This window comes from Bos taurus, chromosome 18 (genome assembly GCF_002263795.3).
Source record: "Bos taurus isolate L1 Dominette 01449 registration number 42190680 breed Hereford chromosome 18, ARS-UCD2.0, whole genome shotgun sequence".
NCBI lineage: Eukaryota > Metazoa > Chordata > Mammalia > Artiodactyla > Bovidae > Bos > Bos taurus.
Genome location: NC_037345.1, coordinates 13,373,172 through 13,394,964, shown reverse-complemented (window position 1 = coordinate 13,394,964; position 21,793 = coordinate 13,373,172). Strand labels below are relative to the sequence as shown.

The following is a 21,793-nucleotide window of genomic DNA, read 5'->3' as shown; positions in this document are numbered from 1 at the left end:
GCTGTGTCCACCCTGGGTTTCCTCAGTCACCACGAGAACTACATCACACAGTCATCCCAACAGGGACGTCACAACATCTGGGGTTTTTAGGGCAGACACTGTGCAGAGCTGTTTCTCCCACTGGCCCCTGAACAAGCACCTGCGGACCCTGTCCGTAGGAGGCTACGTCCGGGGAGGCGTGCAAGGCAGCTGCTTTGACCCCTGGGTGGTGACCTGGCCCTGCTCCACCAGAACCATTTCCCAGCAATCAGCTCCCTGCAGAGCGATCATATGAAGAGACGCGGCCCACACGCCCTGAAGTCACAGGTGGAAGTGGGGCACCGTTGGCGGGGCCCTGGAGTCGCCGTGCCAGTCCAACCTCCCTTTACAGACGCCAAATACTCGGATAACAGTCCTCAGAGGGACAGGAGTGTCCCTGATGAGTATAAGAGACAGAAGACCCCAAAGACAAGTCTTGGAGAGGAGTCGTGGGATCTGCCAGCCCCAGGCTCGACAGTGAGCCCACCCCCAGGTCCCAGTCCCCCAGCCACTGCCCCACCTTGGCACCAGCTCTGTTCTGCCCACCTGAGCAGCAAGGCCAAGTGCACACCCCTTGAAGACCGGAGCAGCAACCTCCATCTCCTCCAGGAAGTGGCCAGGTGGTGCCCAGTTAAAACCTCAAGCTCAGAAACAGGGCCCCTCCAAGAGAATAAAGACCATTCCACTCAGTCAGACCTGTCTGAATACAGATGTAGTAATAAAAATTAATTAAAAACCAGAATGAAGCAAGCAAAGAAATCAACTCTTATTAAACCGAAACATGTGAAGAAGACTCAGCTTTGGCAGGGGGAAGATGCAAAGGAGAAATAGGGAAGAAAGAGAAAATGTGACCATAAACGACCAGTCGGGTACTAGATCATCGGGAAGAAGCACTGATTCATAGGAACACCCAGGCCACACTAGTTCTTCACAACAGGCCGTCTAGCGATGAAATTAGAGGAAGGTCAAACTAGCCTCAGACAGCAGGTCCTTCCCCCTACAATTATCACATTTGATTAAACTGGCCACTTCCAGTCACACTTCCCAAAATGGATAAACCTCCCCATACAAACTAAGGCAAGAAAGGGAAGTGGCCGGCTTCAAGCTGCTCCCACAGCACCGCAGTCCTCCGTCGAGACGCACTGCTCTCAGCAGCCCCTCCCCTCTGAAAGCTGGTGAGCCCGTGCTCATGGACGTGTGTCTAACAACATCCCCATCTCGGAGATTAGAACAGAAAATATGTGAACACTTTATTCATCTAAAAATTACAAAAATCGATACAATACATATTAACACAAAAAACTTTTTTTTTTAACCAAAAATTACTAGAGTTCCCAAAATAATGAAAGCAAAACCTTAGCAAGAAGAGAGACCCAGTTTTGCATTTCTACAAATTTCTTCGATGTCAGACTTACTGGAAAACAACTAGGTTCTCCCATCTGTTGCTGCAGAGAAAGAGGCAGCCCCACCAGAGGCGCAGCTGGGAGGGGTGGTGCACCCGAGCCACGTGTTCAGGTAGCGGCAGAAGCGCTCTGTAATCAACCCCAGCACACTCGCCAAGGGCTTTATTTCTCCCTGAAGGCAAGCTGCGGTGAGGAATCTAAAACCTCACTGGTGAACTTTTCTTTACGTTATTACTTTAAAATCCACTGATCTGTCTTGCACTTGAAATGGACACTGACCCAGGTCTGATTTGGTCATCTGGAAAATACTGGCTCAGTGAGTTAGGCAGATCTTCCAAATGTTGTTTATTACAGATTATCTAAAGCATCACATTCCTTAGTATCAGCAATGATCTCATCAGAAAAGTCTTGACATATTAGGAAGCTGCAGGCTCACAGTGGCAGACAAAGCTTTCTGAAATTCCAGTTCCAGTTGGAAGCGCAAATGTTACCACTGGCAGTAGGGTTAGCTGCTTTCCTTGCAGTCACAGGCTAACTGGCTACTTAGTAAGAAATACTGGTAACATGTCAACTAGTCTGTTCCCGTGGACCAAGAAAAAGAGCGGCTGGTTCAGCTAACAACCCAGTAATTGCAGAAGGGCCTGTCCTCCAAACAACTTTCCAACTCCGAAGGCAGAAGCACTCTCCACACACATCCTGTTTTGTTACAGAGTACTGAAAGCGGCTCTACTCAGGGCTGAGATTTAACAAAATGAATGATTTTTATTGCTTCATCAAGGACATTCTTAGGTGAGAATGGCTTTTCCGAATTGCACAGCAGTGAAGAATCCCTGCAGCTCGGGGACTCGGTCTAAATGTCAGCAAAAAAAGGCAAATGACCTCTTGACAATCATTATGAAAACTCCTCTCACAGCTGGGAAGGTCTCCAGGACATCCCCAGGGTTCTGGGGCCCACACTCTGTCAGCTACTGCCTTCAGGAATTACAGCTCTAAAAAGAAAGCCTAAGAACCACACACACGTTAAAGTGAATTTCAGATAATGTCTGCTATAAAATAAACCATAAAAGCAATTAAAAGCAACTCTTACTTGATTCACTAACTGCCAACAATAAATGTAAATACACTACAGAGGTCTACACATATCTTGCTACATACCTAATGCCCTAAAATTTTAATTCTTCCCTGGTAGCTACTAAACAGCTTACACTGTGAAGTATTACTCTGATAACATAAAATATGACATCAGCCAAAGATGCAGGACTGTATCAATATATGGGATCTGTAGGCTTAAGCACCCTAACCTCTTGACTTTTTTCAACAGTAAACCCTACGGCACTGCAGGAGCTGCAGCTGGTTGAATCCGAGGATGCAGAGGCATGGATATGGACAGCCTACTGCAAGCTACACTCCGATTTTCCACTACATGAAGGCTGGCTCCCCAACCCCACATTGTTTAAGGGTCAACTACACTTTGATAAATAAAAGGGTCCACCACTGAACAGAAGCAGCCCCCCAAAATAACCCTTACCCAAGCCAACAGGACTATATATACTAGAGAGTGACCTCAGAGAACTTCTCATAAACCTAGCAAATGCCACCAAGTAAGGTAATGTTATTTTTCTGGGTACGCAACTCTAGCACTTCACAATCCCACCACATCTGCATGTGCAACCAGTGGTCTGTGGAGACCTTAGAAACAGCCTGGTATTCTGTCTCTGACCTCTACTCACAGCCTCCCCTCCCTCTCTCAAACAGAACAGCAGATGGAAATGATTCAAGGTTATTTCTGTCAACAATAAACATGCACGCTTTTGATGCTATTAAATTTTCAGTTTGTAAGGAGTATGGTGCCTAATTTGTGATCATATCGGCCAGGGCAAATATTCTTGGGGAAAATATATCCAAAGTTATTAAAAGAGCCCCTTTCTCTTTTGCTTTAAAAAAAAAAAAAAAAAGGACATAATGGGACATCCCTGGTGGTCCAGTTAAGGCTGTGCACTCCCAGGGCAAGGGGCACAGGTTCTACCCCCAGTGGGGGAACTAAGATCCCACGGGCTGCACTGTGCGGCCAACAACAAAAAAAAGGAGTGGACATTACTGGGATAATCAGTAAAAAGCAAAATCTGAAGTAGATCTGTTGCTTAGATAACACAGCTGCATCGATGAGATTCCTAATTTTGAAAACTGTTGTTGTTCAGTCACTAAGTCGTGCCCAACTCTTCAGCTTCAGCATCAGTCTTTCCAAAGAACATTCAGAGTTGATTTCCTTCAGGGCTGACTGGCTTGATCTCCATGCACTCCAAGAAACTCTCATGAGTCTGCTCCAGCACCACTACTCAAAGCATCAATTCTTTGGAGCTCAGCCCTCTTTATGGTCCACCTCTCACATCTGTACATGACTACCAGAAAAACCATAGCTTTGACTACGGAAAAACCATAGCTTTGACTATACAGACCTTTGTCGGCCAAGTGATGTTTTTGTTTTTTTAATTCGCTGTCTAGGTTTATCATAGTTTTTCTTCCAAGGGGTGTCTTTTAATTTCGTGGCTGCAGTCACCATCCAGAGTGACTTTGGAGCTCAAGAAAACAAAATCTGTCACTGTTTCCACTCTTTACCCTTCTATTTGCCATGAAGTGATGGGATCGGATGCCATGATCTTAGTATTTTGAATGCTGAGTTTTCAGCCAGCTTTTCACCCTCTTCTTTCACCCTCATCAAAAGGCTCTTTAGTTCCTCACTTTCTGCCATTAGAGTGGTATCATCTGCATATCTGAGGTTATTGATATTTCTCCCGGCAATTTTGATTCCAGCTTGTTGATTCATCCAGCCCAGCATCTCACATGATGTATTCTGCATATAAGTTCCATAAGCAGGGTAACGATATACAGCCTTGATGCACTCCTTTCCCAATTTTGAACCAGTCTGTTGTTTCATGTCTGGTTCTAACTATTGCTTCTTGACCTGCATACAGGTTTTTCAAGAGACAGGTAAGGTGGTCTGGTACTCTTGTCTCTTTAAGAATTCTCAACAGTTTGTTGTGATCTTCACAGTCTAAAGCTTTAATGTAGTCAATGAAACAGAAGTAGATGTTTTTCTGAAATTCCCTTGCTTTCTCTATGATCCAATGAATGTTGGCAATTTGATTTGTCTCCTCTGCCTTTTATAAACCCAGCCTGTATATCTGGAATTTCTCAGTTCACATAGTGTTGAAGAATTTTGGGCATTATCTTGCTAGCATGTGAAATGAGTGCAAATGCAGAGTAGTTTGAGCATTCTTTGGCATTGCTCTTCTTTGGGATTGGAATGAAAACTGACCTTTTCCAGCCCTGTGGCCACTGATGAGTTTCCCAAATTTGCTGACATATTGAGTGCAGCACTTTAACAGCATCATCTTTTAAGATTTGAAATAGCTCAGCTGGAATTTCATCACCTCCACTAGCTTTGTTCATAGTGATGCTTCCTAAGGCTCACTTGACTTCGCATTCCAGGATGTCTAACCTCCATTGTGGTTATCCAGGTCATTGAGACATTTTTTGTATAGTTCTTATGTATTCTCACCCCTTCTTCTTAATCTCTTCTGCTTCTGTTAAGTCCTTGTCATTTCTGTCCTTACTGTGCCCATCCTTGCATGAAATGTTCCCCTGGTATCTCTAATTTTCTTGAAGAGATCTCCAATCTTTTCCATCCTACTGTTTTTCCTGTGTTTCTTTGCATTGTTCATTTAAGGACTTCTTCTCTCTCCTTGCTATTCTCTGGAACTCTGCATTCAGATGGCTGTATCTTTCCCTTTCTCCCCGCCTTTCGCTTCTCTCCTTTCCTCGGCTATTTGTAAGGCTTCCTCAGACAACCATTTTGCCTTGTTGCACTTCTTTTTCTTTGGGTGGTTTTCATATCTGCCTCCTGTACAATGCTACATGCTTCTGTCCATAGTTCTTCAGGCACTCTATCAGATCTAATCCCTTGAATCTATTTGTCACTTCCACTGTATTTGAGTTAGGTCATATCTAACTCAAGGCATTTGAGTCAGGTCATACCCGAATGGCCTAGTGGTTTTCCCTACTTCAATTTAAGCCTGAATTTTCCAATAAGGAGCTCATGATCTGAGCCACAGTCAGCTCCAGGTCTTGTTTTTACTGACCATATAGAGCTTCTCCATCTTCGGTTCCAAAGAACATAATCAATCTGGTTTCGGTACTGACCATCTGGTGATGTCTATATGTAGTCGCTCTTGGGTTTTTGGAAAAGGGTGTTAGCTATGACCAGCATGTTCTCTTGATAAGACTCTGTTAGCCTTGAACACTGTACTGTGGTTATAAAAGAGAATGCCCTTGTTTGCAGGAAACAGCCACTTAAATGTTTAAGGTTAACGGGACATTATAGCTTAAACTGTTTTGGGAAAAAAGAAAAACACTCACGCACAAACACAGAAGAGTTGCAGAGAAGAGAAAGGATAGGGCAAATGTAAAATACTAGCATCTGAAGCCCTAAGAGAAGACTACATCATAATCATTTGTACTATTCTTACAACTTTCAAGCCTGAAAAAAATCCAAACCCAGTTCCTATGAAGAGTTGCTAAGGCTTTTGTTTCAAAGAACAGTGCTAAGTACAGAAAGATGCGCTCTCATCTGACACCAATTATACTTCAGCAGGGCTGCCTCTGACTTTTCTCTCCGCGTAGATTTTTCCAAAATAAAACCTCCAGACCCTTCAAGTCAGTGGTGACGGGCACAGCTGCTGGAGGAGTGGCCTGTGCAGAGAGGGACCCAGTGGGAGCACCCCTCACCATCAGCTCAGTGTTACTGACTCCCCGCCTGGACATCTTCCACCTGCATTAGCACAGTGTCTGGAGTCACAGACCACAGTCTGAGAGGCAGGCCCCACCAGCAGTTAGTTTTTGTAAAAAAGTTTTATTGGAAAATAGCCACGTCTACTTTGGCTTCTGCAAAGGCAGAGTTGAGTGGTTGGGAAGGACCCCAAAGCCAGAACTGTTTACTCATCCAGTCCCTTACAAAAAGTCTGTCGACTTCTCTGGAGCAGAGCATTTAACATCAGCAGTGGCACCTCTAGACTCTTAAAACTGCCTGGAGACTGAGACGGGGGAATAAAGAAACAGGAACTTTTACTGAGAAGCAGAAAAATGATGGTGGCTTCCTGAGGGTGCTCCAGCCTGAACTGACTCTGCCTGCTTCACCTACTATTGGCTGGAAGGAGCAATTTCTGCTTCAGGTTACAGCACATCTACAGAAATCCCAAAGAGGAAAAGCAGGCTTCCTGAGCTCTTGAATGATCCCAGGAGAAGCCGTGAGGACCAGTGAAGCCAGGGGAGTGGAGTGTTTTACTGACGCTTGGCATGGAGGGAGCGCAGGCAGCATACTTGGCTTTCATCCTCCTGCACCCCTTCAACCTCCTCTCTCCTAACACAGTAGGACTGCATTTTATACACACCTGAATTACATAAACTTAAATCACACAAATTTAAAATAATGTAAAAAATATTAAAGCCATTTTTTTTTCCACAAAAAAATGTGTTAGTTGAATCCTGCAAACCTTAAAAAATCCATCAAGTGTTTCATTTCAAAACCAGAAGGCCACATAACTACAAACTGTGTTCGTGCCTCTTCGCTGGTGAACAGGACACCTAGCCTGGGACAGATTCAGTCAAAATCAGGGTGGGGAGAAGGGGGTAGTTGGAGAGGTCGTGAATTACGAGGTGTGTTTGCAGAAGATCCCAGCAGAGAAGGCAGCGTGCCACAGCACCTGATCCTGAGGTCCACCCTGGCTCCAGCCACGAGCGCTCCCAGGACAGTGTAGCAGCAGGCTGTCCCATCCTGCAGCCCACCTGCCAATGCTACCACAGGGTGTACTTGGTGGTGACAGCTGGCACCCAGCCTGAGTTGTCCCCGCTCCATCCAGGAAGATCAAGGTGCCTGGGGCTCTTAGCACACTCAAGGGACACACAGTTCACACCAACAAGGAAATGCCAGCACCAAGTTTTCCCTGCCAGTTTATCCAAACCCACTGCTACTTTAGAAAGGTGTAATTCTGCTTCAAGTTATTTGATGACTTTCCATCATTAAGAGAAAGGAAAAATCACTAGAGACCAGAAGCGGCATTCTTTGTAGCACACAATGTAAATCTTTATTACAAAAGGTTTGTCAGTACAGGGCTCTGCCCCAAGCCACTCAGCGCAGTCCCCAGCTTCTCGACACCACTCCACCCCCACCCACCCCTCCTACCTGGGCTCTTCCTGCCCACTCACTCTTTCAGAGCATTCCCCGCACTCAACTACTCTAAACGCTAACACAGAAGGACTCAGCACAAGGGAAGTATAGTCACCTTCCACAGACGCTCCCCTCACCTCTCTACCTGTTCTCATCTCTTCACCTTCTCTGGCCTTTGCTGATGGATTTCATTCTTCCACCATCTATGTATTGTCAGCAATCCAACCTTATGGGTCACCTGTCTGGGGCAGCGGTCAGCACCATCACGACATCCCCCCACCCCAGTATGAGGGTCACTATAAAGACAAGGCCATCTCACTGTTCACCCCACCATGAAGGCAGGTGGTCCAAAACATAAAATCAAATCGGACGGTCCTTGACAATGGGTAGATGTGAAAAACACAAAGAATTTAATTCAAAAATGGAATCATTTCAGGTGACTTCCACAATGCTTCGGGTGTGCTATCTGCTTGGGAAGTTAAGGTTTCCATCACAGTTTAATTCAAAAGCATCCACGGGTTTCAAGCAGGGGCAGGCTCTGGGCGGTCATCCCAAGCTCAGCCTCCTTAGACATACCCGGAAAGACGTACTATTATGGTGAAAGGATGCTTGGCTGGGGCGGGGAGGGTAGGGGATGAGACGGGGTCAAGAGCATGCCCTTTAGATCTGAAGACAGCCCCATCTTCCCAGGAGGTAGGCCGGGCACAGATAGAGCCGACAGAAAGGCAGATGGCATAAGAAGAGATGATTAGCTACAGCTCTCATTTTAAACTGGTTTCACAAACTACACAAAAGTGAGAAACCAAAGGGCTGAGAATTCTTAAAAGTACTCTGAAAGGAGGGTTGATGCTAGGAGTCTAGTCTTCTGAGCTGTTAAGTGAGCTCCAGGTTCTATCCCCGAATAAGAAGCATGTGTCACTTTTTAAGAGCAACTTGCAACCACAGGACCTAAGAGATGCTGTCAAATTCCTTCGAACTCTACATTTCAGAATAGTTCAGGGCACTTACAGTGAACAATTCACTATGTGCTTTTGTTCTTCTGACCATGGAGTATGTGAAGTCAGAGGACACAATAATGATCTTTATCCCCCTCTTGGAAAGGAAGGGCTTTTTACACATTTTTCTAAGACATTCTCAATAAGAACCTTAACACACATTACCCGCAGAACTCCTTTCTTCAAAATGAGAAAATGCTTATTTTTTCCAGATTTAAATAGTTAAAAGTGGTAAGGTCACAGGATATTTTAAAGTCAGTCTGGCATTATGATATCATGTATTTAACTGTATAGCTAAAGTCTTCAGAATTTATAGCGTAGATGAGATCGTAAAGAAAAACTAAGGCTAGTAAGCTATAAGGGTGTTATCAATGAGCTGTTTACACAGACTCACCTAGAGCCTGCACTAGGCAGACCATTTACCACCCACCAAACAAGGCTGGTGGAGAAGGCAATGGCACCCCACTCCAGTACTCTTGCCTGGAAAATCCCATGGATGGAGGAGCCTGGTAGGCTGCAGTCCATGGGGTCGCTAAGAGTCAGACATGACTGAGCAACTTCACTTTCACTTTTCACTTTCATGCACTGGAGAAGGAAATGGCAACCCACTCCAGTGTTCTTGCCTGGAGAATCCCAGGGACGGGGGAGCCTGGTGGGCTGCCGTCTACGGGGTCACACAGAGTCAGACACGACTGAAGTGACTTAGCAGCAGCAGCAGCAAACAAGACTGGTGGGTCTTTCTCTCTTAGCTCCTTGTGGACCATCTAGCATAGAAGTATTTCTTCAGCAAGTGCATGTACTATACCTGACAATCTTTTAACTTGCAAATTCTGAATCTTTTGCTATCTTTCCACACCTGGAACGTTTCTGAGGCACACTAATCAAGATTCTGGCGCATGTGCCTCAATTTGGGTTTTCTCATGATCAGACTTCATGTATGCGTTTTTCTCAATGCATATCATCAGGGAACGTGATATCATTATGTCTTATTACTGGAGATGCCAGGTTTTTCCACTGTGAGGTTATAATTCTTCCTTTGTAATTTATAAACATTTTGGGAGAGATGTGTAAACATCCCAAATTGGAAGAGACTAAAGGAGACATGACAACTAAATGCAGAGTGAGGTCCTGGATTAGATCCTGAAACAGAAAAAGGACATTAGTAGAAAACTGATGAAGTTCACAAGGTCCACATTTGAGCTAACAGTACTGTGTGACAATGTTAAGTTTCTGATTTTCATGAGGATATCTAATAATGTAAGGTATCAATGTTAAGGGAAGTGGGTAAAGGGCACAGGGAAGCTCCTGAACTATTCTTGTGACTTTTCTGTAAATCTAAAGTTCCTTCAAAAGGATAAGTTTATAAAGCTGCAGATTGATTCCATACATCTGGAAAGGGCTTGAGAGTCCATGTTTCTCACAAATGCCCAGTGATGGCAATGCCTCCACTAGCAAGGCCCTGGCAAACACAACTGGTGTATTTCACTATTCATAGCTTTCCAAGGACAATCAACTAAAATGCATCAAGGTTACACCAAGCACAGTAATCACCGCTTGCCTAGAGGCAATCCTTAACTCTGGCCCACTGATACAAGCCCCCTGCAGAGGCTAAAACCACAATCTTTGCTCTAACACCGTCTATGGCTGGCATTCCCCAGCTAAGCCTGGCACCCTTCCATGGCTCTGGAGCCAGGAGAAAATCCAGTGGGAACAAACACCATCCGCCCACAAGTGCAATGCAGAGGAGGAGCCCACGGGGACCAAGATTTGGCCAGTCATCCCGCTGCCGCCGGGCATTCGTTACCAGCCAAGGGGAGGCAGGAGAGCAGGGTGATGAGAAGTGATGCTGGAATACCTACTCACACAGAGCAACTGGCCTCAGAGGTGAACTCTGCTCATCCTATTAAAGTGACTTTTAGTATCATATAATAAATCCACAAGAAAGAAGATAAGATGTGCAAGAGATTCTGCAAATTTCTGGCAGACCAGAAAGATTAATGGGGGAAGAGGAAACAGTAATCGGAGCACACAGGAGTGGATACAACAAAGGAGGCCTCCAAGCCTATAAAGGCCAGGACTCCAGACCAGGAGAGGGCAAGGGTTGTGCCTGCACATGGAAGTCAGGTCCCGTACGAAGAGCTGTACAAGGGCCCTCCCTAGACCAAGTGGAGCAGCCCCCAATCAAAGGCATCTTCCTTAAGCTGAGAGGCCCAGAGAAAATCTGCCTTCTGGCATTTGAGGTCCCAGCACAACAAAAAGTTCCCCAAAACTCAATAGGAAACCTGCACATTTTCAAAAGTAGTCCCACAGGGGAATTCCCCGGTGGTCCAGAGGTCAGGACACCATGCTTTCACTGCTGTGGGCCCAGGTTCAATCCCTGATTGGGGAACAAAAATTCCATAAGCCACCATGCGGATGCGACCAAAAAAATCAGCCCCCCAAACTCACAAGTTCTCTGCCTGCTTCCTCTGGCCTTAGACAACAACAATTACCAGTATTTGAAGAGTACTTGCCACACAAAGCAAAAAGCCAGCCTTTTTAAAAAGAGGAAAACAGTGACACAATAGGACACAAGAAATCAGAGAACAAAAGGGAACTAAAAAAATCCTTACTAGTATCTTCAGTCAAGGAGATAATACATTCATCAAACAATACGTTATTATGAAAAAGGAACATTATAAATCCTTAGAAATTAAACTTTGTGGAAATAAAAAATTTTAAAGTAGGATTGGAGGATAAATGTTTCTATCCCAGATACAAGAATAAGATGACACAGGAAGAGGATAATGACAGAAGATTCGGAGGATTAATCCAAGATGTCCATCATCAAACTAACAGAAACTCCTAAAACAGAAGAGTAAAAGCAGAGCTGGAGAAGGAAATAGCAATCCACTCCAGTATTCTTGCCTGGAGAGTCCCATGGACAGAGGAGCCTGGCAGGCTACAGTCCATGGGGTCACAAGAGTCGGACACAACTTAGCGACTAAACCACCACAAAAGCAGAGCAGAAGACATTCTCAAGTGACACAAGAGACTTTCAAATTCCAGAGCTGAAGGACAAGTCCCCAGAGTCAGAAAGCAGTCAGAGTAGGACTCTACATTTTGGGGGAATTCCAGAAATGTCCTAACACCAAAGAGGATCCTGAAGAGTTATCCAAAAGGAATAAGGCTACTTGGCAGTAGGTGCTCATTGAAATAAAGGAAGTCAAGATTAAAACATGAGACCTGAACAAACTCAGGTGCATAATAAAAGAAAATGTCAGGATGACACCGCTGCTGGTCTAAGGAGTAAACAATCCAGATTAGAAAAAGAACACCACAAGGCTGGGGACGGGGACGGTAAGAGAGTTTAGTGCCATCCTTCAGAATCTAAAACAAGGTAAAGTTGGACTTCCCTAGCAGTCCGGTGGTTGAGACTCCATGCTTCCATTGCAGGGGGTACCGGTTCAATCCCCAGAGAACTAAGATCCCACATGCCTCAGGGAACAGTAAAAAAAAAAATTAATAAAAGGTAGAGTCAACAAGAATAGACAGCGCAAAGAAAAAGAAAGGCCATCACCAACAACAGAAAAAAGCAAAAACCCGTATAACAGGGGAAACAGACTATCTGGCTGTGAAGTAGTATCTGCTTAGTTATAAACAATCTGAACTAACTGAACATAGTGAATTCAGGGGATAGAGGTGAGATGCGATATGAAAAAGTCAGTCATCCTATCTGTTAACAGCAAGTCAGGAATGTATAAAACCAGGAAAGTGCCAGCTTATTATTTTTAGCTACGAAGAACTTCCTCAAGAAACAGCAAAAAGATAAAGTCTTGGAGCAGTGGAACTGGGAGGTGCGGTGGGGGCTGTTGTTTTAGTTTTCCACTGACACTTGTGGCATTACTTTATTTAAGTATCAAACGTGTGCAATTTTTTCAGAACATGGACTTGGGACAGATCGCGTTCAAACCTGGCCGTGTGTCCCAGGGAAGCCCCTTCCCTCCGTGGGCCGCAGCCACCTCCCTGTCCACCTGACCGGACCGCCGCGATGAAAAGCGCTGGAAACGCTGGCGGGACCGGCCGCAGCACTGGACCCACACACGGCATCCGCTTTCTCAAAATTGGAGCCGCGACAGGACCCGACGTCCCAGGAGAATACGCTTATTTTAATCGCCAAAGAGCGGGAAAGGAGCTTTAAACACACGGAGTTAACGTTACCGGCGGCTCGGAGATTCCGAGCACCGGGCAGGGGTCCCCGGGGCCGCCCCTCACCCGGGCCCGCCGCCCGCCCAGCGAAAACAGCCGCCTCCCGCACTTCCGCCCGCAGCCGCTGTCCCCGCGTCCGCGGCCTCCGGCCTCTCGGGGGGAGCCGCCTAGCCGCCTGCCCGCCCGTGGGCTCACGACCCGGAGCGGCTACACCGCAGTAACAGCAGCACGACCCCACCCCGCCCGCCCGCGGCCGGACGCTGCTCTTGCGGGCCTGGTCCCGGAAGGGAGGCCCGCTCCGCGACCGACCCCGCGCACTGCGACGGCGGGGGCGGCGGGCCGGGGGATGGGGGGCCGGAGCCAAGTGCGGGTGCGCTGAAGCGCGGCGGGCAGGAGGCTTGACAGGGCTAAGACGGGGGTGCACAGGACGGCGGGCCGTTGGGGCCGGTCGCCTTGTCGGGGGGGCGGGGGCGGCGGCGCGGGCGCCGCGGCCGGAGGAGGGCGCAGGGAGGAGGGAGGAGGGGAGATCTCGCTCTCGCTCTCGCCCCGCGGGAAGGGGGAGGTGGAGACGCGACCGGCTGCGGGAGCTGCAATTACCGTGTGGGCTGCGGAATTCTCGTGGTGTTTGTCGGGGAGATGCGATAATGGCGTCCGTCCTCGCGAGAGAAGCCGCCGCTCTGCGCAGGCGCCGCGAGTCCCTCCCCGCGGCCCTCCGCCCTGCACCATCTGCGCAGGCTCACCGGGAGGGGGAACCGGAGACGGGGCGGGGCGCGAGGGCGAGGACTGCCGCTCGGAGTCTCCAGCGCGCGCTGGGCTGGCGCCGACGACCGCCGGGCATGCGCACGGGTCCTGCATCCGCGCCACAGATTGGCCTCCAAACTTCTTACTTTTCTGTCACGCGTTCAGGCGTCTCACTGGCCCCTGAAAAGTCGCGTTGGTGGACCGTTCGAGGAATTTGCATTTTCTTTGCGGTCTAATGAATAGGAATTAGCGCCATAGACGACTACATGTCCCGGAGGGCCCTGCGCAAGCCTCGAGCAGTGCATTCTGGGACTCGTGGTTCCTGCGTCTGCGCGAAGCCTGCTGGTACTTGTGGTCCCATCCCCCCCGACGCGTGCCAGCGCGTGGAATGCTGGGACTTGTAGTTGAGTTGTGCAAGCTCTGGCCACTGCTGCAGCGGGCTTCCCCTGAGTAGCAGGCGAGCACAGGGGTTCCAAGGGTCGTCACAGATTCAAAGACACGCTCCTGGAAAAATACATATTAATTATATGTGATATATATTTTATGTGTAATTGATGTTTGTTCTGTATTGTGATGTTTGTTATGTATCCTTAGAAAAGGCAGAGAGGAACCAGAGATCAAACTGCCAACATTCGTTGGATCATACAAAAAGCAAGAGAATTCCAGAAGAACATCGACTTCTCCTTCATTGTCTATGCTAAAACTTTTGACTGTGTGGATCACAACAAACTGTGGAAAATTCTTATTAAAGAGATGGAAATACCAGACCACCTTACCTGCCTCCTCAGAAACCTATATGCAGATCAAGAAGCAACAGTTAGAACAGGACATGGAACAAAGGGACTGGCTCCAAATTGGGAAAGGAGTGTGGTCAATCCTGTATATTGTTACCCTGCTTATTTAACTTACATGCAGAGTACATCGTGCAAAATGCTGGGCTGGGTGAAGCACAAGCTGGAATCAAGATTCCTGGGAGAAATATCAGTAACTTCAAACATGTAGGTGACACCACCTTTATGGTAGAAAGGAGAGAGGAACTAAAGAGCCTCTTGATGAAAGTGAAAGAGGAGAGTGAAAAAGCTGGCTTAAAACTCAACATTCAAAAAACGATCATGTCCTCCAGTCCCATCACTTCATGGCAAATAGATGGGGAAACAATCGAAACAGTGACAGATTTTATTTTCTTGGGCTCCAAAATCACTGCAGATGGTGATTTTAGCCATGAAATTGAAAGACACTTGTGCCCTGAAAGAAAAGCTATGACAAACCTAGACAGCATATTGAAAAGCAGAGACATTAATTTGCCAACAAAGGTCTGTCTAGTCAAAGCTATGGTTTTTCCAGTAGTCATGTGTGGATGTGAGAGTTAGATATAAAGAAAGGTGAGCCCTGAAGAGTTGATGCTTTTGAACTTTGGTGTTGGAGAAGACTGTTGAGAGTCCCTCGGACTGCAAGGAGATCAAACCAGTCAATCCTAAAGGAAATCAATCCTGAATATTCATTGGAAGGACTGATATTGAAGCTGAAGCTCCAATACATTGGCCACCTGATGCAAAGTCCTGACTCATTGGAAAAGACCCTGATCCTGGGAAAGATTTAAGGCAGGAAGAGAAGGGGATGACAAGAACGAGATGGTTGGATGGCATCACTAACTTGATGGATGTGAGTTTGAGCAAGCTCCAGGAGATGGTAATGGACAGGGAAGCCTGGTGTGCTGCAGTCCATGGGGTCGCAAAGAGTTGGACGGGACTGAGCCATCGAACAACAATGTATTGTGTATAGAATGTCCATATGTAATAATGAAATGTTATTTATATATAAATATAAACAATATAAATGTGGTTGTATTGTATTTAAAGAGCATAAAAGCGTGTTTGTGGGTACTATGGGAAAAACAGTCCAAAACTATAGACAATTCTCAGGAATGTTATTCCTGCTTACCGGTATTGCTGGGAATACCACTGCTTTTCATTTTTCTTCTTTACACTTGCCTCTGTTTCCTGAGTTGTTTCAGTTCAGTTCAGTCGCTCAGTCGTGTCCAACTCTTTGCGACCCCATGAACCGCAGCACACCAGGCCTCCCTGTCCATCAACAACTCCCAGGGTACACCCAAACCCATGTCCATTGAGTCGATGATGCCATCCAACCATCTCATCCTCCGTCACCCGCTTCTCCTCCTGCCCTCAATCTTTCCCAGCATCAGGGTCTTTACCAATGAATCAGCTCTTCGCATCAGGTGGCCAAAGTATTGGAGTTTCAGCTTCAACATCAGTCCTTCCAATGAACACCCAGGACTGATCTCCTTTAGGATGGACTGGTTGGATCTCCTTGCAGTCCAAGGGACTCTCAAGAGTCTTCTCCAACACCACAGTTCAAAAGCATCAGTTCTTCAGTGCTCAGCTTTCCTTATAGTCCAACTCTCACATCCATACATGACCACTGGAAAAACCATAGCCTTGACTAGATGGACCTTTGTTGGCAAAGTAATGTTTACAACGAGCTAAAATTCCTTGGATCCTCCCAACATGAAATGGTGGCGCTATTTTCTTTCAGAAAAGAAACGATTTACTGTGAGTTTCCTGCCCACCTCTCTTTTGCCAATAACAAAACGCCACTCAAGGCAGGAACCAGCTGTGGAGCCTTGGGCAACCTTGTTGGGGCTCTTCCAGAATTAGCCCTCAGGGGTCTTCTGAGACTGGTCACTAGATTCCCCTGCAGGAAAAGTGCCCTCAAGAAATTCCAAAGAAGGTTACAGCAGGGAAGATCGTGTTATTGAAATGAGATCTGTCCTATTCAGAGGTGAGGAAGAGTCCAAAGAGATTGGAAGGTTGCTCTGCAAGGTTACAGAGCTGGGAAAAAATGAAAGTGGGGTCCTGAATCCAGAGTACTTGAATCTGGAGTCCAGGATCTGCTCACACTGGGGAAAGGGTTTCTGAAGCCAACCACAAAAATCCCAAGAGAGCTGTGCTTTCTGTCCCCACCTCTTCTTCAGTCACAACCAGTCTGAACACTTAACCCTAAAATTCTTGCAAGGATACTTGCATATCTGACTAGAAAGCAGATGAATGTAAGATGATATTTTCCACACTGTTTTAAAATATCACCCTTTCAAGATGCAGCCCCCTTTCAGGTGTGAGCTTGCCTGCTCCTTCCTTTCCAGGCAACTGCTCAGTCATCCTGAGTCACTTTTAAGTGGAACAAAACAGTAATTGTCCTTAGGCTGGAATGCTAGACTTCTCTTGTCTGTTTTTGATGTTTCTGTTTTATTTACTTTTATTTGGGCTTCCTTGATAGTTCAGTTGGTAAAGAATCTGCCTGCAATGCAGGAGATACTGGTTTGATTCCTGGGTCAGGAAGATTCCCTGGAGAAGGGATAGGCTACCCACTCCAGTATTCTTGGGCTTCCCTTGTGCCTCAGCTGGTAAAGAATCCACTTGCAATGTGGGAGACCTGGGTTCGATCCCTGGGTTGGGAAGAACCCCTGGAGAAGGGAAAGGCTACCCCCTCCAGTATTCTGGCCTGGAGAATTCCATGGACTGTATGGTCCTTGGGGTCGCAAAGAGTCAGACAGAGCTGAGCTACTTTTACTTTCACTTGCTGCGCAGGAACTAAGACAAACGAAGCTTTGCAGTATTGACACCTAACTGATTCATCATGGTTTTAAAAAAATCAAATAACTAGAAATCAGCAAAGACCACTGCCTACCAATGAAATTCACTTCCCTACCATAGGGGATCCTTCTCCTTGCCATCAAGCCTTACTAGAATCCGATCCAGGGACACCGTCCCCCCCCCCCCCCGCCCCGCCCCCGCCATCAGGCTGCCCAGTGGTTAGGACTCCAAACTTTCACTGTCAGGGGCCAGGGTTCAATCCTTGTTTGGGAAACTAAGCTCCCACAAGTCTCTCGGCCAAAAATAAATAAATAAAATAGAAAGAATCCAATCCAAGTTTCCAGAGTTAACTAGGCTGAAGACAGATCGATGGGAGCTTTATAGAAAGAGAGGGAGGTGCACGCTGGCCTGGATGGCCCCAGAGATGGGGGCCCATGTGGATGCACACGTGCCAGGCATTTGCAAATATCTCCCTTGTTTGAAACTGTGCAGGGCCTGCTTCAGGCACACCCTGGAATCCTTAGACGCAGCCCGTTCCTGAAGATGCACCCATCAGGGAGAAAAGTAAATTGTTTATGAAGCCCTCAGTCGCCCAGGAAAAGTCTAGAAGAGAGTATAAAGTCCACAGAGTAGGGCTATGGGAGTAGGCTCGACCTGGGCTTGGAGTCCTCACTCTCCTGTGGCAAGTCAGCTGCCTCCTCTGGGAAATGGCGTTTCAAACCCACAGCTCCCAGGCACGTTAGGAGGATTCCAGGGAAGTGGAGTTTGTCAAGGGTTTAGCGGAGGGTCTATCTCAGGAAACGGGCATATTATTGTGTGTTGAGTTACCTCACTTTGCCAACAAAGGTCCGTCTAGTCAAGGCTATGGTTTTTCCTATGGTCATGTATGGATGTGAGAGTTGGACTGTGAAGAAGGCTGAGCGCCGAAGAATTGATGCTTTTGAACTGTGGTGTTGGAGAAGACTCGAGAGTCCCTTGGACTGCAAGGAGATCCAACCAGTCCATTCGGAAGGAGATCAGCCTTGGGATTTCTTTGGAAGGAATGATGCTAAAGCTGAAACTCCAGTACTTTGGCCACCTCATGCGAAGAGTTGACTCATTAGAAAAGACTCTGATGCTGGGAGGGATTGGGGGCAGGAGGAGAAGGGGACGACAGAGGATGAGATGACTGGATGGCATCACTGACTCGATGGACTGGAGTCTGAGTGAACTCCGGGAGTTGGTGATGGACAGGGAGGCCTGGCGTGCTGCGATTCATGGGGTCGCAGAGTCTGACACGACTGTGCGACTGAACTGAACTGAACTGAGTTACCTCGCCTAGGACAGGCACATGATTATAATCCCTTTTCATTGTACAGGACGTGAATTTCAGAGAGGTTAAGCAACACTCTTAACTGTAGCGTGGCAGTGCTATTGCTTCAAGGAGGAAGCTTGCAAGCTGTGGCAGGAAAGGTACTTAGAATGTGGGATGTGGAGGTCCCTGTCAAAACTTGCCAAGGGACAAGTTTTGTCTTTGTCCTAAGATAACTCGAAGCCTTTACAAGGTTTTGGGACAAGGGTGGGTATGATGAGATTTACATTTTCAAAACTCACTCTGGCTAGAGTGTTGGAAAATGAGTTGGGGGTGGGGAAGAGGGGTCCTGAGTGGACTTGGGGAGAGCAGTGGAGGCTGTGGCAGGGGTCCAGGCAAGAAATGATGGAGACTTGGACTAGGGTGGTCACAGTGGTAGAGAGGCAGGGGGCACAGAATCAGAAGATTCCAAGGGGTGATTCAACAGGACACAAGCACAAATCTGACCCTCGGGTGGGCGGGGGTAGGGGGGTGGAGCGCTCGATGCCACCTGGACCTGCAGATGTGAGACTTGATGGATGGCTGTGCTGTTCCAGGAGCCTGCCCGGGGCAGTGCCACCCTGGGGCCCCTTCTGTAGTTCCTCCCCCTCCCCAGACACTGGGAAGAGACCTGGTTTGGGGTGAACTGGGGTCCTGGGAACAGAGCTCAGAGACAATCCAGGGGAGTGGGAAGGAGCAGGATCCAGCATGCCCTGTAGCTCCACCCCCACCTGGCGGGGAATTTCATCCAACCCAGGACCCGCAACTGCTGCGGGTTCTGAGCCATGAAGAAATTTAAGGAAGTATCATCAGTAGAAATTCGCTTAACATAAAATTAACCATTAACGATTCAAAGGTATACAACCCAGTGGCACCAAGTGCATTCACAGTGGTATGCAACCGTCAGTAACTGGTTCCCTCATGTTTTCATCACCTTTCCCGTTACCTGCCCTCCTTCCCCACTCCTGCCCCAGCTCCTGGCAGCTGTCTGTCTGGATGTTTCCTATGAACGGCATCACACGTATGTGGCCTTTTTTGACTGGTTTCTTCCATTCAGCACAATGTTTTCAAGGTTCATCCTTGTTGTAGCCTGTGTCAGTGCATCACTTCTTTTTTTTTTAATTACTAAACTTTATTTTTTAGGGAAGCTTTCAGTTCACAGCAAAATTGAACAGAAAAGTACAGATTTCCCATATACCCTCTGCCACGTCCCCAACCTCTCCCTGATATCAATACTCCTTCCGGAGCCAGAGTGGTGCATCTGTTACAGTCGATGACTCTGCATAGACATGCCGTCACTGCCCGGAGTCCCGAGTCTACATCAGGACTCACTGTTGGTGTCCTACAATCTATGGATCTGGACAAACATTCAGTGACGTGTATCCCCCTTTATAGTCTCATACAGAGTAGTTTCACTGCCCTAAAAATCCCCTGTGCTCCACCTGTTTCTCCTTCCTCCCCACAATCCCTGACAAGCACTGATCTTGTCACTTTCGCCATAGCTTTGTCTTTTGTGTAACATCATATGGTTAGAATCAGCCTATGGATTGGCTTCTGTCACTTAGAAAAACACATTTAAATTTCCTCATGTCTTTTCCTGACTTGACAATTCTCTTTAACACTGCGTAGTACTCCACTGCCTGGATGTTCCACAATTTATTCATCCTTTCACCCACTGAAGGACATCTTGGTTGTGCCCAAGTTTTAGCAATTATGAATAAAGCTGCAATAAACACCCATAAGTTTTCAGCTCCTATGAGTAAATACCAAGGGGAGCAATTGGTAGCTCATATGAGAAGAGGATGGTTAGTTTTGTGAAAAATCACCAAACCGTCGCCCAAAGCGGCTGCACCATTTTGCGTTCTGCGGTTGTCGTTCAGTCATTCGTTCATGTCCGACTCTTTGCGACCCCGTGGACCACAGCACCCATGCTTCCCTGTCCTTCACCAACTTCCGGAGTTTGCTCAAACTCATGACCATTGAAGTGCAGCTTATTGATTATTTCTTTCATGGATATTGTACCTAAAAAGTCATCATCATCAAGTCCAAGGTCATCTAGATTTTCTCCCATGTTATCTTCTAGGAATTTTATAGCTTTGAATTTGCATTTAGATATGTGATCTATTTTTTAAATATATTTTAATTGGATGATAATTACAATGTTGTGTTGGTTTCTGCCATACAACATGAATCAGCTATGAGTGTACATATATTCCCTCCCTCTTGAGCCTCCCTCCCAACCCTCCCACTCCACCCTTTGTGATCCATTTTGAGTTCCTTTTTGTGAAGGGTGTGAGGTCTGTGTGTAGACCGACTTCTTTGCTTGTGGACATGTGTCCGGTTGTGTTAGCACCAGTTGTGGAAAAGAGGATCTTTGCTTTGTTCCACGGTAGAAATCAATTGACCACAGTTATGGGGGTCTATTTTCGGTCTCTAAAGTCTGTCCCAATGATTGATGTGTCTCTTCTGGCCAATACCATGCTGTGTTGATCACCATAGCTTCATTCCTTTTAATGGCTAAATGACTGCATTTATATCACTTTTGTTTATTCATTCATCCCCTGATGGACCTTTGGGTTATTTCTATCTCTGGTTGTTATGAGTACCGCCCCTCTGAACTCGGATGTACATTTGCGTGGTTTTATGCTTTCATGTCTCTTGGGTGCGTACCTAGGAGTGTGATCACTGGGTCACACCAGGTACAGCTCTCGATTTAACTTGTTGGGGGACCTGCTTCACCTCCTAAATGACACTCCTCATTGTTTTGAGTGAGCAAATGCTGACTTGCTAATTGAGAGAGGCCCACGTGGAGGGGAACCAACAGTAACCCCCGGGAGCCACAGGGGTGTGCCATCTTGAGAGTGGGTCCTCCAGCCCCAGGTGAACTCCAGGTCTGATGCCTCTTGGAGCAGAGAGAGCCCTTCCCACAGAGCCCGGCCCAGACTACAGGTTTTTGAGCTCAATAAATGATTGTTGTTTTCAGCAACTGTTTGCAGGTGGTCTGCTGGGCAACAGCGCATCATTGGGGTCTAGAGTCTATTCACACCTTTTATTCCAACCAAAGATCTCCTTGGACCCGGTAAGAACCTGAAACAGATGACTGAGCGTCCACCTGTCATACTGCATGCAATGATTGTGCACTTTATATGTACGCCTGTGGAAGTGAAGACTAGTCGTGTGGTGGGGCCCAAAGAGATAAAGAGCTCAAGGCCACACATGCGAGCACTGTCTCTGCCTCTTCCTAGCGAGGTGACTTAGTCCTGTCACCACTCTCAGCTGCAGGC

At 47.0% G+C, this 21,793-nt stretch overlaps 1 protein-coding gene across 6 annotated transcripts in view; it reads right to left on the bottom strand.

The window, feature by feature from the left end:
• The window catches only part of BANP (BTG3 associated nuclear protein), a 68,784-nt gene extending 55,278 nt beyond the window's left edge, over positions 1-13,506 (bottom strand). For 4 of the 6 annotated variants that reach the window (XM_024978177.2, XM_024978178.2, XM_024978181.2 and 1 more), the window contains exon 1: positions 13,425-13,506. Coding sequence is in view for 1 of the 6 variants with exons in the window: in XM_059876665.1 (XP_059732648.1) it covers positions 1,434-1,457 (24 nt within the window). In the remaining 5 variants the exon portion in view is untranslated. Of the gene's footprint in view, positions 1-1,433 lie in introns of all 6 variants that reach the window. The other 2 variants (XM_059876665.1, NM_001075620.1) reach the window with 2 other exon arrangements.
• Between the last annotated feature and the right edge of the window lie 8,287 nt (positions 13,507-21,793).